Source organism: Lontra canadensis, unplaced genomic scaffold (assembly GCF_010015895.1).
Source record: "Lontra canadensis isolate GAN:19392208 unplaced genomic scaffold, GSC_riverotter_1.0 scaffold45, whole genome shotgun sequence".
Lineage (NCBI taxonomy): Eukaryota > Metazoa > Chordata > Mammalia > Carnivora > Mustelidae > Lontra > Lontra canadensis.
In genome coordinates, this window is record NW_022631039.1 from 8,066,761 (window position 1) to 8,085,902 (window position 19,142).

The 19,142-nt window shown below is 55.4% G+C and overlaps 1 protein-coding gene across 1 annotated transcript; it reads right to left on the reverse strand.

The window, feature by feature from the left end:
• Positions 1-7: 7 nt before the first annotated feature.
• Positions 8-9,224, reverse strand: SLC12A9 (solute carrier family 12 member 9). Its single transcript, XM_032872525.1, is given in 15 exon segments — positions 8-688; positions 690-1,300; positions 3,219-3,365; positions 3,577-3,751; positions 3,923-4,115; positions 4,249-4,373; positions 4,568-4,650; positions 4,782-4,939; positions 5,519-5,630; positions 5,755-5,862; positions 6,522-6,830; positions 7,193-7,324; positions 7,772-7,906; positions 8,138-8,357; positions 9,103-9,224. Coding segments are annotated over 14 exon segments (2,748 nt in total). The 5' UTR covers positions 8,319-8,357; positions 9,103-9,224; the 3' UTR covers positions 8-409.
• Positions 9,225-19,142: the final 9,918 nt, after the last annotated feature.

Genomic DNA, 19,142 nt, shown 5'->3' on the forward strand with positions numbered 1-19,142 from the left:
CAGCCCGTAGTGTTTTGGTCTTTTATTCACGATCAGCGGTTAGAAAAATAAAACAGAACAAAAACATCACAACCTCAAGGGGTCTGCGAGTCTGTTGGGCTAGGGGAGACTGAGGTAGCCAAGAGTCAGAGACCCAGCCTCCATCAAGGCACCGGTGAAGGGAGGAAGGCCAGTGGGGAGGGCTGCTGGCTTCCTCCCCCAGCGTGGTGGGGACCGGACAGCTGCCTGCATTAGTGCACGAGAGCCCCTCTCCCAGGGACAGACGGATGCCCAGCCCAGGATCCCCTAGTCCTTCCACCAGGCTCCACGCCCTGCGTGTGGAACGGGCGGGAGGCTGCCCTTCCCTTCCATATCCACGAATCAAAGTGGGTCCCTAGAGCCGGGCACCCTCTGCTTCAGGCCCCGGGCGTCACAGATCAGTGCAAGTGACGGGGGTGACGCCATGAATGAGCAGCGTGGGGCCCAGATCCCGGGTCAGAGTCTCCAGCAGCGCCAGGTAGCGAGGGTAGCGGGCAGGATCTGCCGGCGGCCGAGGCAGGTACAGGAAAGTGAGGGCCGTGGCAGGCCCGCCCTCGCCATCCCCACCCTCAGGGCCCCCGGGCCCTCCTCCCCGGCTGCGCCCCTGCTGTGCCCGAACCAGGGCGTTGGCACTGCACGCCAGGGCCTCTGCCTCAGCGTCCCCCCCGCCTGCCGTTCACGAAATCCCCCTCCTCCTCCTCCTCAGGCTCCCCAGACCCAGCCCCCTCGCCCCACACCACCTCCTGCACTTGGGCCCTGATCCTCAGCTGGCTCAGCAGTGCCCGGAGCCGCCCCTCCGCCGCCCCGGGGGCCTCTCGGGGCCCCAGGCACAAGAAGATCCGGAGCCGGGCGCTATGCCAAGCAGGCACCATGCCCAAGATGGTCGCCATCTGCAGCAAAAAAAGGCCACACACGTCCATGTAGCCGGGCCCCCCCCGGGGCCGCAGCAGGTTGAGGGGCCACACGTCCACGTGATGCGGCTGAGAGGTGCCCCCCGACCCTCGGCTCAGCCGCTCGGGGGGCAGCGCCCCGCAGGCCCGGGCCAGGACCACATTCTTGTTCATCTTGAGGGCATCCGCCACCGTGGCCACGTAGTCCTGGGGACTCAGAGCCCGGGGGCTCCCGGGAGCCCGGGGTGGAGGAAACAGGGTGCTCAGGGCTGGGGACCCGCCCTCCAGGGTGCCATCAGCGGCCTCGGAGAAAGCCGGGTCGGTCAGGAAGTGGTCCTGGGGTGCAGCATCATCGTAGAAACCCAGGACCAACGTGTTGGGCTTCATGCCACCTGGAGGGAGAGAGGGGAAGGTTGGGAGGGAACCGACAGGAGTCACACTCGCGGCTGAGTCCATCCCACGCTAACACGCACCCCTCAGCGACACACGTCAGCCATCAGGTATGGCGTTCGCTCCGTGCTCAGGCTCTCCCCACGACATTATGCACGTTTGCATAATGACTTTTCGTTTTCCCAAATGCTTTTGCATGCGTTTATTTGTTGCATCTGCATGACTCATCTCCCCCCACGTAAATCCAAGGCGAAGTTCGCCTCAGGACCGATTCTTCTGAACTAATGAGAACTTCCGGTCCACGGCAGTTTGGATGCCTCCGCTCCAAGCTCGTGATGGGAGAGGAGGGTCCGACTTCATGGGGCCGACCAGACCCCCTGAGTAGGCAACAGTCAAGCTCGTGGCCTCAGTCCCCAGGGAGACAGCACCCCAGCCTCTGCTGGGGGAGGAAGGGAACTGGTCTGATCTACCAACCACTCATGATGGCGAGGCCCCCCCTGCTCCCCGGGGAAGAAACAGTTACCCTCCGCACACTAACCCAGGGCTAGTCCTGCTGAAAACACTTTGTGTTTTAACTCCTCTCATGCCTGAAGCAACACTATGAGGTAGAGACTCCTTACTCACCCCTTTCACAGATAAGCAACCTGAGACACAGAGAAGTGAAGTCACTTGCCCCAAGGCTCACAGTCAGGAGACCCCGGGGTCCGCAGGTGATCACAAGGTACCCAGCACCAGAGCCTAATCTCTGAGCCTCTGACCTGTGTGTGTGTGAGTGCGTGCGTGTGTGTGTGTGTGTGTGTGTGTGTCCTGGTTTTTAAATTTTTGAAGAACCATGGAGAAACTGGATACCCCCCCCCCCCCCCACTGCCCACTTTAACAGGGCTGAATTTATAGAAAGATTCTCAGATCTTGTCTAAGGCTTATTTCTCGTGAACCAGGTTGCTCAAAAATCCACCCATAAATCCAGGTCTGCACTCCAGGAGGAGTTTTTCCTGTTAAGAGGAAATCCTTTCCCTTCATTTGAATCGTTTTCCTTAGGATCCATGTGGTAGAAAGCAGTGATCTCCCGGCACGGTTTCCCCCCACAAAGGGTGGGGCTGAGGGGACACCAGGTTCTCTAATAATGCTTGACGACAACCCAGAAACACCTGTGCCGGCGTGAACTCCAGCCGATCTTGCAAATGGAACCAGTCACCCCTTCCTGAGCATTGCCCAGAGTTCTGATTTACCCTGAACAGGATATTGTCCAACACTTGAACCTTAGCCAGAGCTGAATGGAGAAGGGAGTACACACTCAGGGAAGGGACTGACACCTGCCTGGCATTGAGAAAGGAGGTGGCAGCTCAGCCCGGGTTTGCAAGGAGGCTGGAGGCCTCGGCACCAAGGCAGGGTAGCAAAGGGCGGGAATCTTCTACTCGCTCAGAAAGCATCAGCCCCACATACCCTCTGCATCCTCTGTGGTCTCTGGAGGCCAATGTCACACCACCCCTTCCTCCTCCGCCCCTTCCAAGCCCCAGCTGAGATACGATCTTGTCCCCGGCCACATCAGTGCATAGCGGTCTTGAAATCAGATGGCTAGAAACCATCTGCCCTAGATTTGAGCAGCCCCCCAGCCTCAAATCATTCTCCCATTGTCCCCAGACATACAACATGGTCTTTAGAGCCTGTACCCTAATGTTGGGGTCAAGGAAAAAAAAAAACAAAACACGGTCAGTGGCACCCATCTTCAGTCCTTAAGCATTTCCTTGGGACTTTCATGTCATCCATTATCTTTAAACTTGAGCACTGTGTCTTATCTGCAGTAGACCCTGAGTTCTTTTCAGAGTTTGCAGTTTGTGGTTTACTCTCTGGCGGACAGTAGCAAAGATTGAAAGAGGCCGCAGAGGGGTTGTCGAGGGGACCCAGGGAGGAGTAGCTCACCAAGGCCAGAGATCCGAAGCAGATGCTGAGCCCCCTGGCGCACGGAGGGTGAGAGGGTGAGGTCCACAAAGGCCTTCACTTGGGCTCTGTCCACCAGGCTCAGCCATGCCCCATACTGGGGCTGCACTGGGTCAGAGGGAAGGCAGTCTGCAGAGAAGGGAGGAAGCTGATGTGGGCCAAACCCACGTACTTTTCTCCAGGAATCCAAATACCAAATGGGCCAAAGAGAAAGGTCTTGGCAGGGTTCTGGCTGGTTGGAAGCATCATCAGAGAAGAAGCATGAGGCCTCTGGACCCAAAGAACACAGATTAGCAAGAGGGAGAAGGAAGCTGGGGAGGGAACAAGGGGGGCAACTCACCAAGGTCTCCCAGGGTGACGTGGCCCAGGACATAGAGGCCCCCCTTCTTGAGCTGGTTGGCCAGCCGCAGCAGAGGCAGGGCGCCCCGGGGGTTCCCCACCAGGAGCAGCAGCTGGGGCCTCCAGAACTTCACGTGATCCTTCCGGACGTCCAGCCGGAGCAGGTACTTCCGCACCTGGGGCCAGGGGTAAGGTGCGGAGAGGAAGGGCTCAAAGGGGCAGCCCCCACTTACCACCTCTCGGACAAGAACCCTGACTCCAGCCACAGCAAAAGGAGGCCTACTTGGTGGGGGGCGTTTGCGACACCACCTCCTCCCCTCCCCACCCTCCCCCGAGCCCCCACCAACCTGGTGGAAAAGCAAGGCCTGGCTGACGTAGCCCCAGCTGCTAGGGCCTCCCCGAGCTGTGAGCAGGGCAGAAAGCAGCCCCATGAGAAGCAGGGAGCCACCGGCGGCCCCAGGGCTGATGAGGAACATCATGAGCAGGCAGGAGGCCACGCCCAGCAAGCAGGTGTGCCAGGAGAACAGGCTGAAGGTGGGGCTGGGGGTGGGGGAGAGAGAGAAGGGCGCTCGGGGCCTGCCGCTGCACTCCATCTCCAGCCTCGGCCCCCCAGATTGAGTCCTACCACGCCTCCCTCTTCATCTCTGGGCACCCGGGAATCATCTCCTCTCACCGGAAGTTGGGGGCCGAGGCCCACTCCAGGCTCAGGCAGGACAGGTCCACCGCAGCGTAGGCCACCAAGTAGAAGACAGTGACCACAGCAGCCAGTGTATTCAGCTTCCCAGCCAAGAGCACCAGCTAGACAAGGACCCAGAGGCTGGGCGGTTGTGCATGACCGCCCCCCGGGCCCTCCACCCCACCGGGCTAAAGGCCAACTGGTCCTGCCTCTGTCGTTCCCTCACCCAGCCCAAGCCCAAGCCCCTCCTGGTCCTGGAAGCAGAACCAGGAGGGGCTTAGGGGAAGGGGAGGGACAGCTTGAAAGGAAGGCTTACCTGTACTAGGCCCCAAGAATAGAGCACAGCCCCCCAGGGATTCCCCGTTCGGGACACAACCTTGGCTGGCGCCAAGATCACTCCTGTGCAACCAGAAATGCAACACACACATCAGCCTGGGCCAAGTGGCAACTGAGAAAGACTGTTGTGGGGTTGCGGGGTTGGGGCAAGGAGTGGATACACAGAACCAGGCAAGGAGCAGGGGACGGCGCACCAAAGAGGTCATCCTGAGCCAGAGCGTGGAGGATGCGGGAGGCCCCGATGAGCGAGCTCATGGAGGCTGAGAGCGACGTGGCGTAGATACCGACCAGCACCAGTGGGGGCCACAGGCTGATGGCACGAAAGAACCCGTAGTCCTCCTGCAGCAGGGTCCTGGGTGGGGGAGGGAAAGGAGAACGCAGATAACGTAGGGGCCCCCATCCCAGGGCCGCGGGGAGATGAGCGCTCTGAATTTGCAGGAGGTGAGGAGCTGGGATTCCTGGGTGTTCTCCACGGACCCAGTCCCAAACTCAAAGCCCATTGTAATGCATCATGTGTGCCCGGAGGGGAAAGACAGGGCATTCTCTGGTTATCATCTGGGTTGCTTCGGGTTTCATCACATGGTAGACATTCCTAACAGTATCTGTACAAGAACCCAAATATTTATGGAAATACAAATTGATTAGAAAGCCATCCCCCACCCCGAAACCAAGCGCTACAGGAGTCCCAGGGACACAGGAAATATGGGCTATAGGCTGGCAACCAGCATTTAGCTAGCTGTCCCCCTATCAGTGGCGGCGACAGAGCCCTCTCTCTCCCGGTGGGAGGAACAGTCTTGGTTTTCCCTACACCCCGACAATGGAGGGTACCTGCCCCCTTGCCAGTGCTGTCCTGGGTGATCCAAGTGTGGCAGCCTTGTGCCACCACCCCGCTCTACCCCCTCAAAGGCCAGGCTGGCCCCCTCCCCAGCACCTGTCACAGGTGAAGCTGGAGAGGAAGAAAAGCAGGGTGTAGATGAAGAAGGTGTAGGTGACAGCGACAATGGTGCCCAGAGGAATGGCCCGGCTGGGGTCCTTCAGCTCCCCTGGAGGGAGAGGAGGAGAAAGACAGAGGTCAGCCCTCCCCATGCCCTATATCCCGGAGCCTTCATCACTCCCATAGGGGCCCAGGGTGGCTGCCCACAGGGGGCAGGGGGCAGAGGCTCTCACCTGACATGTTGGCTCCCGCCATGATGCCCGTGCAGCCATTAAAAAGGACAGCAAAGACGCTGGCAAAGGTCATCATGGCCCCTGTGGTGTAGTCCTTGGCGTAGCCAGCTAAGGGATGGTTCCCAGGGAGGAGACAGCGTCTGTACCCCTCACAGGGATCCAGGCATTTTGGCCCTGCCACCCTCTCCCCACATGCCCGGAATCCCTGTGCCTCCCCCACCACCCTCCCCAAGACCCCAGCCCTGACCCACCACAGCCCTGGCTCAGCGGGCCCCATCACCTCCTCCCCCCAACCCCATTCTCCTCCTTCCTCCCTCCAGGCCTTCACCCTTGCTCCTTCCTGAGACACCTTCCCTCTGGCTCCTACCCAAAATCCCCAACCGACCTCGGGCCACCTCCAGCTCTACCTGCTTCCCCACCTCTGCACCACCCCCACTGAGGCTCCCCTCCTCCCACTCCTCGCCTGACTCTCATCCACTTGCATCATTCTCGGTCTTACTGTGCGATGTAATTGTTTCCTGAATGTCCATTTTATCTCTCCAACCAAATAAAGTTCCTCTAAGGCAGGAACTGTCTCGTGGTCATGCTGGCGCCCCACTGGGCCAGACACACTAGCCAGATTTTAAATGACCTGCACTGTTCAGAGATCTGACCTCCACCCCGTGATTCTCTCTGATGTCTGTTCTTTCCCAGGGATTCCAAGGGCCCGGCTCCCACACGGGCTTACCCCTTGCCCGGAGACCCTGTCACCCCTGTGCCCAGCTCACCACCCAAGTTGGCCTTCAGGGTGCTGCTGTTGAAGCCAGTGAAGTGGCCGACCTGGGGCGGCAGGGAGGAGCCATTGGGGCCAGGCCGAGGGGTCAGGGGGATGCTCATGGGCCCCACAGCCACAAAGCTGACCAGCACCGAGGCCAGGGATCCAGACACCAGAAGGAATGTGAGAAAGGAGGCGCGGGCATAGAGACCTGCCCCCAGGGTACAGACCCCACCCACAAGGCCCAGCAGCAGGGAACCATAGAGCAGGCTCCAGCCGTAGCCCTGGGGCAGGACCTGAAGCCCACTGGGCCTCGTGGAGTCTACAAAGAAAAAGGAAGAGCGTTAGAGGACCAGACCCCCAGGAGGGCTTCCAACCATGAATCAGAGCAGGAACAAACCCCCTCTTTGCCCCCACTGTCCTCAAAGGCTATCTTTCCCACTTCCCTACTCAACTGTCCTCTAGTATTCTACCCCTCCCTGCTGGGGAGCATCTATCTTGCTAGGGTTGTGAGCCTGGGCTTCCCCAACTACAGGGTAAGCTGCCTGTGGGCCAGGATCATCTCTCAGATGTCCCCAGGAGGGGGGGAAACACAGGAGGTGCTCAAGAAAGCCAAGCTAACGGAGCACGTCGCCAACGGAATCCCCAACCCCGCAAACCCTCAGAGCCGCCTGGAGCACAGACCAGCCCCGAAGACATCGAGCACGGCCTCCACCAGCCCCAGCAGGGAGACGGCACAGCCACAGACGTTAGCGAGGTAGAACATGAGGCCGATGCTTCCCCCAACCTCAGGCCCCAGGGTCCGGCTGATCATGACTAAATGTGGAAGGAGAAGGTGAGCGTTAAGGGAAAAGAGAGTGAAACGGAGCAGGAGAAAGGGTTGGGGCAGAAAGCACTTTGCAGCCTTGTCTCCCTGCACACACCAGGACCATCCCCAGTGTCAAGCTGGCCTGGCACAGCCACTCCCAAGCCACGTGACTTTACACATGTCACTAAAACTCTTGAGCTCCCAGTTCCTCATTTGTAAAATGAACGATCGAATTGACGAGACTGTTGGGAGAACCAAGATGACAGCTGGGAAGCACCGGGCGGACAGAAGACCAGCACGGACATACGTGCAAAGCCATGTTGGTCACCTTTCCCGTATTGGCTTGCCTGCTGAACGTTCATTAGAACCTGCCTCCCTCTTGCCTGGCCCCAGCCCCACCTCTTCCCTACCAGGCAGAAAAGCCCAGACCCCAGTCCACCAATGTTTGAGGATACAGTAGGCGCCGCCCCCCCGCACAGCTCCGTTGGTGGCGATGGCACAGACAGAGAGGACGGTGAGCGCCAGGATGAAGTAGGCGACCAGGAGCATGGCCAAAGCCTGTAGCAGCCCAGCATGGCCCACCACGAACCCTGGGATGGGAGTGGCAAAGCAGGTGAGAGGGTGGCTCATGCATCCCCACACCATGCTGGTCCTCAGCATCAGTCACCTGCTGGGGCAGAGCTGAACACAAGGCCACGGGAAGCCCTCTCCCCAAGCCCTTCATCCACCCGCTTCTCCCAGGACCCTTCCCCCACCTCACCCCATTCCCACCCCTCCCCCACCCCACTGCACCTCTGAGGAAGCCCCACCATCCCACTCACCAATCCTCAAAAAGACAACTATACTGAACATGGACAGGACCGTGGGTACCACCACACCAAGGAAGGTGGAGAGCTTCCGGGCAGATGCCCCTCCAGGACCCCCGGCCCCATTGGCAGAGAAGGCAACCCCCTCATCTCCCAGGAGCCGGTAGGCCAGCAGAGGAGAGTTCTCGCTGGCCATGCCAGAGGGCAGGCAGAAGCCACCAGTGGGTTATGAGGCCTGCAAAAGACAGTTTGCTTAATGGAAAGCAGCTCCACAGAGCCCCTCAAAAACATCTCTAACCAAACACCTGGAAACTTCCCCAAAAGGGAATACTGCAAGAACTCACCAGCAACTCAGAGAGTTCCTGAGGGGCAGACTGGTCCTTGCCACTTCCAGGGACAATGGCAGACGCTGCACCCTTAGCATTTGGGTTCCAAGTCCCCTCCCAGCTCCTGGGGACCCCCCCACGCCCCCATATCCCTGAGACTAAGGATGGCAATGGCTCTGGGAAGAGGCAAAGGTACTCTCCCTTTTCAAATAGCAGTGCAAGAGGAAACAAATCCCCCAAAAAGGGAAGTGAGTTCCGGGCAGGAAGCCCTCCTCACCCCCTCCTCCGATGTCCTGAGCTGTCCCCCTCCCAACTCCCCCAAGCAGTCACCTCATCCGTGGCAACAAGAATTTCCGAATCTTCCAAAGCCCCGCCCTCCATCAATCCTCCCTCCCAACCCGTATCAGACCAGCTCCTTTCCCCCAGCCTCCCCAGATTCCTCCCACCCACACAAGGCGCCTTCCAATCTCGACCAACCCAAACACACCCCTCGACTACCAAAACAAAGACACAGGCCAGCAACACAAGGTGGGTCCTCCTCCCCCCACCGGTTCCTGCCCACTTTCTCCCCGGGCGGGTTGGAGGGGGCCGAGATCCGCTTTTCTCCGGCCAGGCGCATCCCCACAGCCCGGGTGCGGCAGGGCGCTCACTCACCCACCCGGAGGACGCAGCCGGCCGGGGGCGATCCCCGACAGCCGGAGGGGGTCTGCTACGGGCCGAGGGGGCGCGGGTGCCGGAAAAGCCAGCTGCGGCTACCGGGATGCCAGGCCGGGAGCCCGCCCCCCAGCCCACGCGCCCCATTGGTCCCCGGGCTCAGACCCGCCCCGTGGGCGCGCCCAGGAAGCCCCGCCCCCTTCGGGCTCCTGGGACCCGCGCGGCTCCGGTTCCCACTCCACGTGCGCCTGGGATGCTGCTCTAGGTCGTCCCTGAGGGCATGGTGTAGGCCACGGCTCCAAAGGCACCCATCCGCCCCTACGCAAACAAGCTCCCGCTGTGCGGGCGGACCCCAATCCGAGCTCACGGAGGCGCCCAGAGGAGCCACCACTGAACGGGGCGTGCAGTGACCGCGGAAAGCAACTGCAGGTGGGCGGGGCCGTGACACCTGGCCCAGGTGCGTCGCCGGGAACGCAGGGCCACGTCGCTCGGCGCCTTCCGAAGTCCCATTCGTCCAGCTTCTCGAATCCCGGGAATGTCTCTGGGGTACCGGCCTCAGCCCTCACCCCCCGCGGAGGACCGCCCCTCACGGCCAGTACATCCCACCGGCTGCGCTCTCCGCGTCAGCCATCGGAGGGAGCCATCGGCCGCTGATCCCGGCGAGCCCCGGCGGCGCAGGCCACCGTCTGTCCATAACGTCCTCCTGCTGCTTTCCTACCGGCCTTTGCGTTGTCCCCTCCAGCAGAGATGACAGGACTTGTGAACATCCGGGAGATGGGATCCCCCCCCCCACGCCTCCTCACTCTGCACGGGTACCATCAACATTAGCTCAACCGGGCAACGTTTTCTCATCTGTAAAATGGGGATTAACCAGAACCCTGCATAAGGTTGCTACGGGAGGGTTCAATGAACCAACCCGCTCTTGAAAACAGTGCCTAAACGTACAGTAAGTTATCTGCATACTTCATATAATGCATCAGCACTCTGTAAGGTAGATGCTTCGTTAAGAAACAAGCTGGGAGAGCTTCCTTAATCAGTTTCTAATCTTGATATAGTCCTTTGTGGCTACGCTGTCACTTGAGCCTCAGGAAATGAACACCGCTGTTACTGCCACGGTCTTTGGCTGTCAATTATCTGCAAACATTCCCCTAGGAGAGGAAGGGGCTCAAAGCAGCCCAAATGTGGCATTGTCAGGGAGAGGTCTCATGAGCAGCTGAACTGTGGCATTTTCAGAAGTCATCAGGGCTGCCCACGACGGAGTTTGGTTCGTGGATCTTTCCCACACCATCCTGTCACAGTTTTTGATGATTTCAATATCCATACTGATGAGATTTCCAACACCCTGGTGTGGCAGTTGCTTGAACTCCACAGATGGACACGGATCGGTGCAGTTCTCACCCTCCGCAGTACCCAGTGGAAAATAACCGCAGCCCCTCATCCTTTCCGTTCCCCTTCTCTGGTACGCCTGCCAAGGAAAAAATTAATCTAACACTGGTTAAAATGGTAAGGAAGACTTTATTCAGGACTTTTGTGATTGGTGTTAAGACTATCACAATAGGGGAGAGAGATGGGATTCCTCTCCAAATACAGCAAAGGCAGCTGGGGATTTATAGCCAACAGGCAGAATGAGGGAGTCGGTGATGGGTAATTACTAGGAGGAAACACCAAGACTAGGGGGATTCTAACTAAACAGACATAGGATTCTTGCTGAAGGCAGGCCAGGGTGATCAGATATCAAGGGCAAGAAGATTCTGCCTAATCTGGGCTAGGCAGGCCCAGCAAGGATGAGGGCCAAGTCAAGGCCAAGTCCAAAGAGGGCTCAGAGAAGCCCGACTGGAGTTTGGTTAAGGAAAGGTGCCTTGACCCCAACAACCCTCCACCTCACCGGAGTCCAATCCATAGATCCTGCCCTCTTTCCAGTGTCTCTCCACTCACTTGCCATCATACCCAGCTTAAAGTTCATGGCCAGTGAAAAGCACTCCCTTGTCCCTCTCTCACTTTATTAACCTCCTGGCAAAATCACAGCCCTGCTAGGTGCAACTCCTGGTCTACCCTGAGCCTGCCCAGAGCAGCTGAATATGGCTGAAGAAAACACTCAACTATGGGAGCTCCTCTCAAATTCATGACCATGAACCTCAAGTGGGCCCTAATGCTGCCCAGCATTCCGACAACCGACAAGATTTCTCTGGTCCATTCGCTCTCCTGTACTTTGATGACCTAAATCCTTACCCCTCTGTTCAATCCTTTCTGCTTCCTGTACTGTTCTTACTCTCACTCCCTATCTCACTTCCCAATTCAGTGAGAAAAGAGAAGCCAACGGAAGAGACTAAAAGCTCCTATCCTCCCACCATGCTTTGCGGTGCCTTCCTCTTATTAAGGCTGAACTGACCATGCTCCCAGCTAAGGTCAACCTGCCACTACTTCCCATTTCATTATCTTCTTTTCTTTTTGGCTGGATCATTACCATTAGTATATAAATATGCTTTTTCCCCCTCTTATCTTAAAAAGGAAAAAAAAAAAGATCTTTTGAATACACTATACTCCTCCCACTACTGCTTCACTTCTTTGTTTTTGAGAGAGAGCACGGGCATGTGTACAAGCAGGAGCGGGGTGGTGGGAAGAGGAGAGAGAGAGAGAGAGAATGAATCTTACTCTGGCTTTATGTGGGCTCCATGTGGAGCTGCTGGGCTCGATCTCACAATCCTGAGATCATGACCTGAGCTGAAATCAAGAGTTGGATGCTTAACCAACTGAGCCACCCAGGCACCCCTCTTTGTAGTTCTTTCTAGCAAAACTTTAAGATTTCATTTATTTTTTTTCCTAAAGATTTTATTTATTTATTTGACAGAGAGAGAGACATCACAAGTAGGCAGAGAGGCAGAGAGAGAGAAGGGGAAGCAGGCTCCCTGCTGAGCAGAGAGCCGGATGGATGCGGGGCTGGATGCCAGGATCCTGAGATCATGACCTGAGCTGAAGGCAGAGGTTTAACCCACTGAGCCACCCAGGCGCCCCTCTTTGTAGTTCTTTCTAGCAAAACTTTTTTAAGATTTCATTTATTTATTTGAGAGAGTGAGCGAGAGAGACTACAAGTGTGGGGTGGGGGGAGGGAGCAGAGGGAGAACAGACTCCCAGCTGAGCGGGGCTCAATCCCAGGACCCCAAAATCATGAACTGAGCTGAAGTTAGATGCTTAACCAGCTAAGCCCCCCAGCATTTTTAAACAATAAAGTATTTTTTGATGAAGATATGTACACGGTTTTTAGACAAAACGGTATTGTAGATTTAACAGACTACAGTAGAGCATACACATGACTTTTATGTGCACTGGGAACCAAAAATTCACTTGACAGGAATTATTGCAAAATTCACTTCATTGTGGTGGTCCGGAACCAAACCTGTTGGTTTGCCTCTGCTTGATTCTACCTTCTCCACCGCTTTCTCACGTGTCTTCTAGACCACAGTCATGGATTTCCTCCTGCTCATTCTCTTTTGCTTCCTCATCTTTCATCTTAACTCTGAAACACTCCTAGATGTTAGAGAAACAGCCAAGACGCCACTGTGGACTGGAGGCTCCAAGGAAGACGGAGAGCTCAGTCCTCAGACTTCTTTTCACCATTTACACCCACTCCCTCGGTGATCTCTTCCAATCTCATGGTCTTTTTTTTTTTTTAAGATTTTTATTTATTTATTTTGACAGACAAAGATCACAAGTAGGCAGAGAGGCAGGCAGAGAGAGAGGAGGAAGCAGGCTCCCTGCAGAGCAGAGAGCCGGATGCGGGGCTCGATCCCAGGACTCCGGGATCATGACCCAAGCTGAAGGCAGAGGCTTTAACCCACTGAGCCACCCAGGTGCCCCCAATCTCATGGTCTTAAACACCATCTCTATGATGGTCCCCCAAGGGGGTATCTCCAGCGCAGATCTGAGCTCCACACTGTATGTCCAACAACATATGAACAACTCTGCTTGGACTTCAAATAGGCAGCTCAAGCTTGGTATGTCCAAAATCAAATGCCTAAACTTACTCCCACAACCTACTCCTTTTGTGGTCTTCCCACCTTTCCATTCCCTTAGATAAAAAACCTTGGAGTTATGCTTGATATTATCCTCTCTCACATCCACATCCAAGCCATTAGCAATTTCTTTTGCCCCTACTTTTAAAATATAACCAGTATCCAACCACATCTTATCACCTTAGTCCAAGCCATCATCATGTCTTACCTGCATTATGGCAACAGCCCCCTAACTGGTTTCCTGCTTCTATTCTTGCCTCTGTCGTCTGTGAGTCTTTTCTCAATAGAGTAGTTAGAAGGATGCTATTAAGGGGTGCCTGGCTGGCTCAGTCCATAGAGCACGTGACTCGTTATCTCAGGGTTGTAAGTTTGAGCCCCAAGTTAGGTGCGACATTACTTAAAAATAAAATCTTTGGGCACCTATGTTGCTCAGTTGGTCAAGCATCCAACTCTTGATTTCAGCTCAGGTCATGATCTCTGGATTGGGGATTAACCCCGCATTGGGGCTCCACAGTGGGTATGGAGCCTGCCTGGGGTTCTCTCTGCCCTTCCCCACTTCTCTCTCTCCAAAAAATAAGTAATAAAATGAAATATTTATTTAAGATTTTTTACTTATTTATTTGACAGAGAGACACAAAGAGAGAGGGAACACAAGCAGGCAGAGTGAGAGAGGGAGAAGCAAGCTTCCCAAGGAGAAGGGAGCCCGATGCACCGCTCGGCCCTAGGACCCTGGGATCATGACATGAGCCGGAGGCAGACACCTAACGACTGAGTCACCCAGGCGCCCCTAAGATGAAATCTTTTTTTAAAAAAATGATGCTATTAAAGCAAGAATCAGTTCATGACCCTTGTCTTTTCAAAACTCTCCAACAGTTTCCCATTTTCCCCACTGTAAAAGCCAAAAGCCTTAATGATTAGGATAACCACACTTACCTCATATGATTCCTCAACTACGGTCCCACTACAGTACGCCTGTTGCCTGAGTTCAATGTTAACAAGGTCCCCTTTGCTCAGAAGTGACCCAGGGTGCTCTCTGTATCACATGGCCACTCAACCCACGCCCCAAGTCCTACCCAATAGGCAAAGCACCCTCACCTCTCCTCATTTCCTTGCCCCAGCCTCCAAGAACGCGCTGTGGCCCAGAAGGCTGGAGCTTCGTGTTCTGGGCGCAGGTACCGACTTCTTAGTGACATTTCCTCCACCAGACCCATTTAAATTGAACCACAGCCTCCAACCCACGCCCCTTCCCTATTCTTTTTTCTCCATAGCGCTACCACCACCTATGTCGTGCACTTGTCTCGTTCCCTGACTGCCCAGTCGCCATGGACAGTTAAGCTCCACGAAACTGGAACTTCTGCCATAAGCTTCGCAGCCTCATAACAGACCCTGGCACGGGCGGGGACAGGGGGCCGCGGGGCGGGGCGGGAGGGGCGGACGGCGGGGGGGGGGGTTGCTCCTCACGTGACTGCAGCGGCCCCCGCCGCGACCCTCCTGCTGGGAAGGGAAGATGGCTGCGCCCAGGGTGGCCTCAGAGAGAGAGGGCAACCAACGAGAGGGCGCCTGCCCGCTAGAGCGTCCACGCCTCGCCTGGGTCTGCGGTTGCGTCCTGGGAAGGCGCGAATTCTGGGGCTACGTGCGGGTCCTCCTCCCCACCATTTTTTTATGGAGAAAGGAATTAGCTCATCCTGAGTCGTTTGATGTGACCTTCACCGCCGCTTGCGATCCCTGGCATCCGAGGCGTGTAGGACGAGGTTCTGGGATTCAGTATACGGGGTTCTCTCCCCTGATGCTGCCTCCTGGGTCAACCTTTGAAGTGACCTCAGAGTGTCTTGTCAGTCCAGCCTCCAGTTCTGGGCACCCCCGAACACATCCGAACTGCCCCTTGGGGACAAGGACGTCCAATCCAGCCCGCAGCTGCCCCACTCCGATTTCTGGCCTGAAATGAGAATTCCCGGGGGATCCACCCTCCCCACCCCTGCCCTGAGCTCCCCAGGATTAAGTCTGGTGAATCCGGACCCCCTCCCCCAGGCCCTAGGGGCAGATGAGCCCTTGGCCACCGCCCCTGCAATTTCCTGCAGACCCAGCAAACAAAAGGCTCGGGAAGAGAGGCGAGGCAGAGCTGGGCGCCCTTCCTGCAGGAACAGCTGATGGAGCAAAATGGTCCAGGAGGGAGCGAAGGGGAGGGATGAAATTCCAGGATTCCTGGAGGACCAGAGTGGGAAGCCAGACTCGTGGATCCTGCGGAGGGAAAGATTCCAGCTGAGTGGATGTGGAGGCCCCAGGCAGGACATCTAGTTTGCTGGGCTCTGCCAGATCCCAACTAACCTGGTGGGGTTGATGTCAACTTTTGGGAATGGAGGGGGTGGGGGGGGACATGAGTTCAGGTGAGCTCTCAGGCCCATAGGCTGGAGTAGTGGGGGCTGGGAAAAGCCTGAAGCCCTGCGTCATCTCCTCTGGGGCCCAGCCTACCTCCCCCTGGCCCGACCTGCTACCCTCTGAGCTGGCCCCACCCAGGCTCGGCTTCCTGCTCCTCCCGAGGCACAAAGCTTTTTCTGCTTAAACTCCATGAACCAGCCCCGCGGGGTCTTCTGGTCCCTTCTGGACCCTGGTAGTCTAGACCCCAGCCACGAATTGTCCTTCTGTTCCCTCCTAGACCCAAGGCCCCTGCCCCCAGTCCTGTCAAGGACACAATGGTAAGGGAAGGGCCACATCCAGTTGGGGGGGAGGGGGATGCTGGCATGGGGGGGGGGCTTGGCCTCATATCCTGTCAGGCTGCCAAGGGAAGAGAGGAAACAAAAGACTTCCCCCTGCTGGGACAATGAGCCACCGATACCTCTCCTCCCCTACTCCCACTCCACCACCACCTCTCCCCTTCAGCTCTGGTCTTCAACCCCTCACTCTCCCTTCTCTCCTTGCCCTCTGGTAGCCTTGGCTTCTGCTGTGAGCGCTGCTGGTCCCCTTCCCACCTCCCTATTAAGCTTGCTCCCAGTCCTAGCTGTTTCAGTCCCCTGCAATTCTTTCTCTTCTGTTTCCAGCCCAAGATTTGGGGCTGAATGGGCAAAGTTCTAGTGCACGTAAATCACCCCCCTTTCAAGTTAAGGGGCTACACCAGAGAAAGGGGCCAAAGCCAAGGAAAGGAAATGCCCTTTGGCTGGCCTGGGTGAGAGAAGGAAGAAAAGGGCGTGCAGTGTCCTACAGGTCCTTGGGGGTGGGGCTGAAAGGCCTGGCTGTATCCTGAGTGCCACAGTAAAGTCAGCCAACCGGCTGATGACTGGCTGAGTGCACTGGACAGGCCACCGGACAGGGAGTTTTGCTTAGGATTCTCACTCCCTCCCTACTCTCGTTCGCGCGCATGCGCACTCCCTCTCTCAAATCTTTTAACATGGATAAAGTGGATGTCAGAATAATACCCATCCTGCCTCTCTAACAAAGCTCTTTTTTAAAAAAGATTTTATTTTGGGGCGCCTGGGTGGCTCAGTGGGTTAAAGCCTCTGCCTTCCGCTCAGGTCATGATCTCAGGGTCCTGGGATTGAGCCCCGCATCAGGCTCCCTGCTCAGGGAGCCTGCTCCCCACCCCCCTCTCTCTCTGCCTGCCTCTCTGACTACTTAAATCTTTAAAAAAAAAAAAAAAGATTTTATTTTATTTATTAGAGCGCAAGAGAGAGCATGAGCAGGAGGAGGGCCAGAGGGAGCAGGAGAAGCAGACTCCCCACTGATCAGGGAGCGGGATACAGGGCTTGATCCCAGGACCCTGAGATCATGACCTGAGCCTATGGCAGCCGCTTAACCAACTGAGCCACCAGTTGCCCTTCTAACAAAGTTCTTATGATAAATTAAATATGATAATGTTTGCTTTTAAAAACAAATGCATACATAAATAAATAAAAGGTAAAGTGTAAGACTTTCCTCAGCCTTTCCAATCTATAGTCTACTCCAACCCCCGCCCATGGGGCAGCCTCCATCACCAACATACCCCAGTAATTTCTTTATCTCCAGCCAGAAAGCTACCTCTGAGCTCTGGACCAGTTAAGCTCAGTTCTGGTTGCCTGCATACCTTCCTCCCCCGTGGCCCCTGGTTCTCTCGCTCCTACCTAGCCTCCCAGGTCTGAAACTGGCATCGTGCTTGATTTCAGTCTCCCCCACTCCCATAACTAGGTTCGAAGGCCTTCCTGCTCTAGGTGCTCGAGAACACTTCTGTCCTTTCGAGTTCTCACTGTCGTTTGGTTTCTCTGCCTTCAGTCTTGATCCCTTTCAGTCTTTTCTCTAAAGTGGTACAAGTGGGATCCTTCCGTACAAATCTGATGGGGTTGCCTAAAAACCCTTCCGTCATTCCCAAGATCTGCAGGACAAGCCTGCACTCCCGAAATGTCCTATGATGACAGAGGCTGTCTTGCTCACCTCTTCAGCTCATCCCCTGTCACTCTCCTAGCAATCTACACCCTGGTGTCCCAAACTCTGGCAGCTCAGGGACAATCTCACCATGTCCACACTTTTTTTTTCCCTAAAGATTTTATTTATTTGACAGAGAGAGAGACAGCAAATGAGGAAACACAAGCACGGGGAGTGGGAGAGGGAGAAGCAGGCTTCCTACTGAGCAGGGAGCCCAATGCGGGGCTCAATTCTGGGACCCTGGGATCATGACCTGAGCCGAAAGCAGATGCTTAATGACTGAGCCACCCAGGTGCCCCAACCATGTCCACACTCTTGTGTTTGCTGTTCCTTCTGCCTTTTTTTTTTTTTTTTTTTAAATAGAGAGAGGTTTCACAGCATCATCTTCAGAAAGCTCACCTTGAACCTGCAGGTTGATCCCATAGGACCCTCTGTAGGACACCACCGATGCTCCACACATAACCTCCTGTGTTCTGTGGAAGTTTCATGCCTGCTTCTTCCCCTGGCCGGTCAAGGATGACTTTGAGTCCGAAGTCCTGGTCCATAGCAAAACCTCAATAAAGAATTACTGAGTGAGGAGCATCTGACTTGTGATTTCAGCTCAGGTCATGATCTCATGGGTCATGAGATCAAGCCCTGTGTAGGGCTCTGGGTTCAGCAGGGAGTCTGCTTAGAGTTCTCTCTCCCTCTGCCTCTCTCCCCAGTCACTCTCTAAAATAAATAAATCTTAAGAAAAATAATTGCCGGGACGCCTGGGTGTCTCAGTGGATTAAGCCTCTGCCTTCGGCTCAGGTCATGATCTCAGGGTCCTGGGATCGAGCCCCACATCAGGCTCTCTGCTCGTCGGGGAGCCTGCTTCTCCTTCTCTCTCTGCCTGCCTCTTTGCCTACTTGCGATCTCTCTCTCTGTGTGTCAAATAAATAAATAAAATCTTTTTTAAAAATTGCCAAATGAATTTAAAAATAATGATTTAAAGGAATGAGTAGTTAACACACATTTACTGAGCATTTATTATGGGCCAGACCTGCACTGGGCTTAACAGTGAGCATGACATATGTTGTACCTGCTTTCATGAAACTTGGGGCCACGAACAATCAAAGCACAATCAGTAACGAATTAATGAAATCTTTTTTTTTTAAGATTTTATTTATTTATTTGACAGACAGAGATCACAAGCAGGCAGAGAGGCAGGCAGAGAGAGAGAGAGAGGGAAGCAGACTCCCCGCTGAGCAGAGAGCCCAATACAGGGCTCAATCCCAGGACCCTGGGATCATGACCTGAGCCGAAGGCAGAGGCTTTAACCCACTGAGCCACCCAGGTGCCCCGAATTAATGAAATCTTTGACATATGTCAAATATCTATTACATCTTCATATATGATGAGTTCAGGAAGATCGGTGGCGGTCAGATAAGGAATGGATTCAGATTTCATGAGTCCTGAAGTTTATACGATTTGGGGAACCCTTCCTAAGAAAATAAAAACAAAATTAAAGAACGTGAAATTATGGGGGTGGGGGGTAGGGAGAGGGGGGTGGGATTATGGACATTAGGGAGGGTGTGTGCTATGGTGAGTGCTGTGAAGGGTGTAAACCTGGCGATTCACAGATCTGTACCCCTGGGGCTAATAATACATTATATGTTT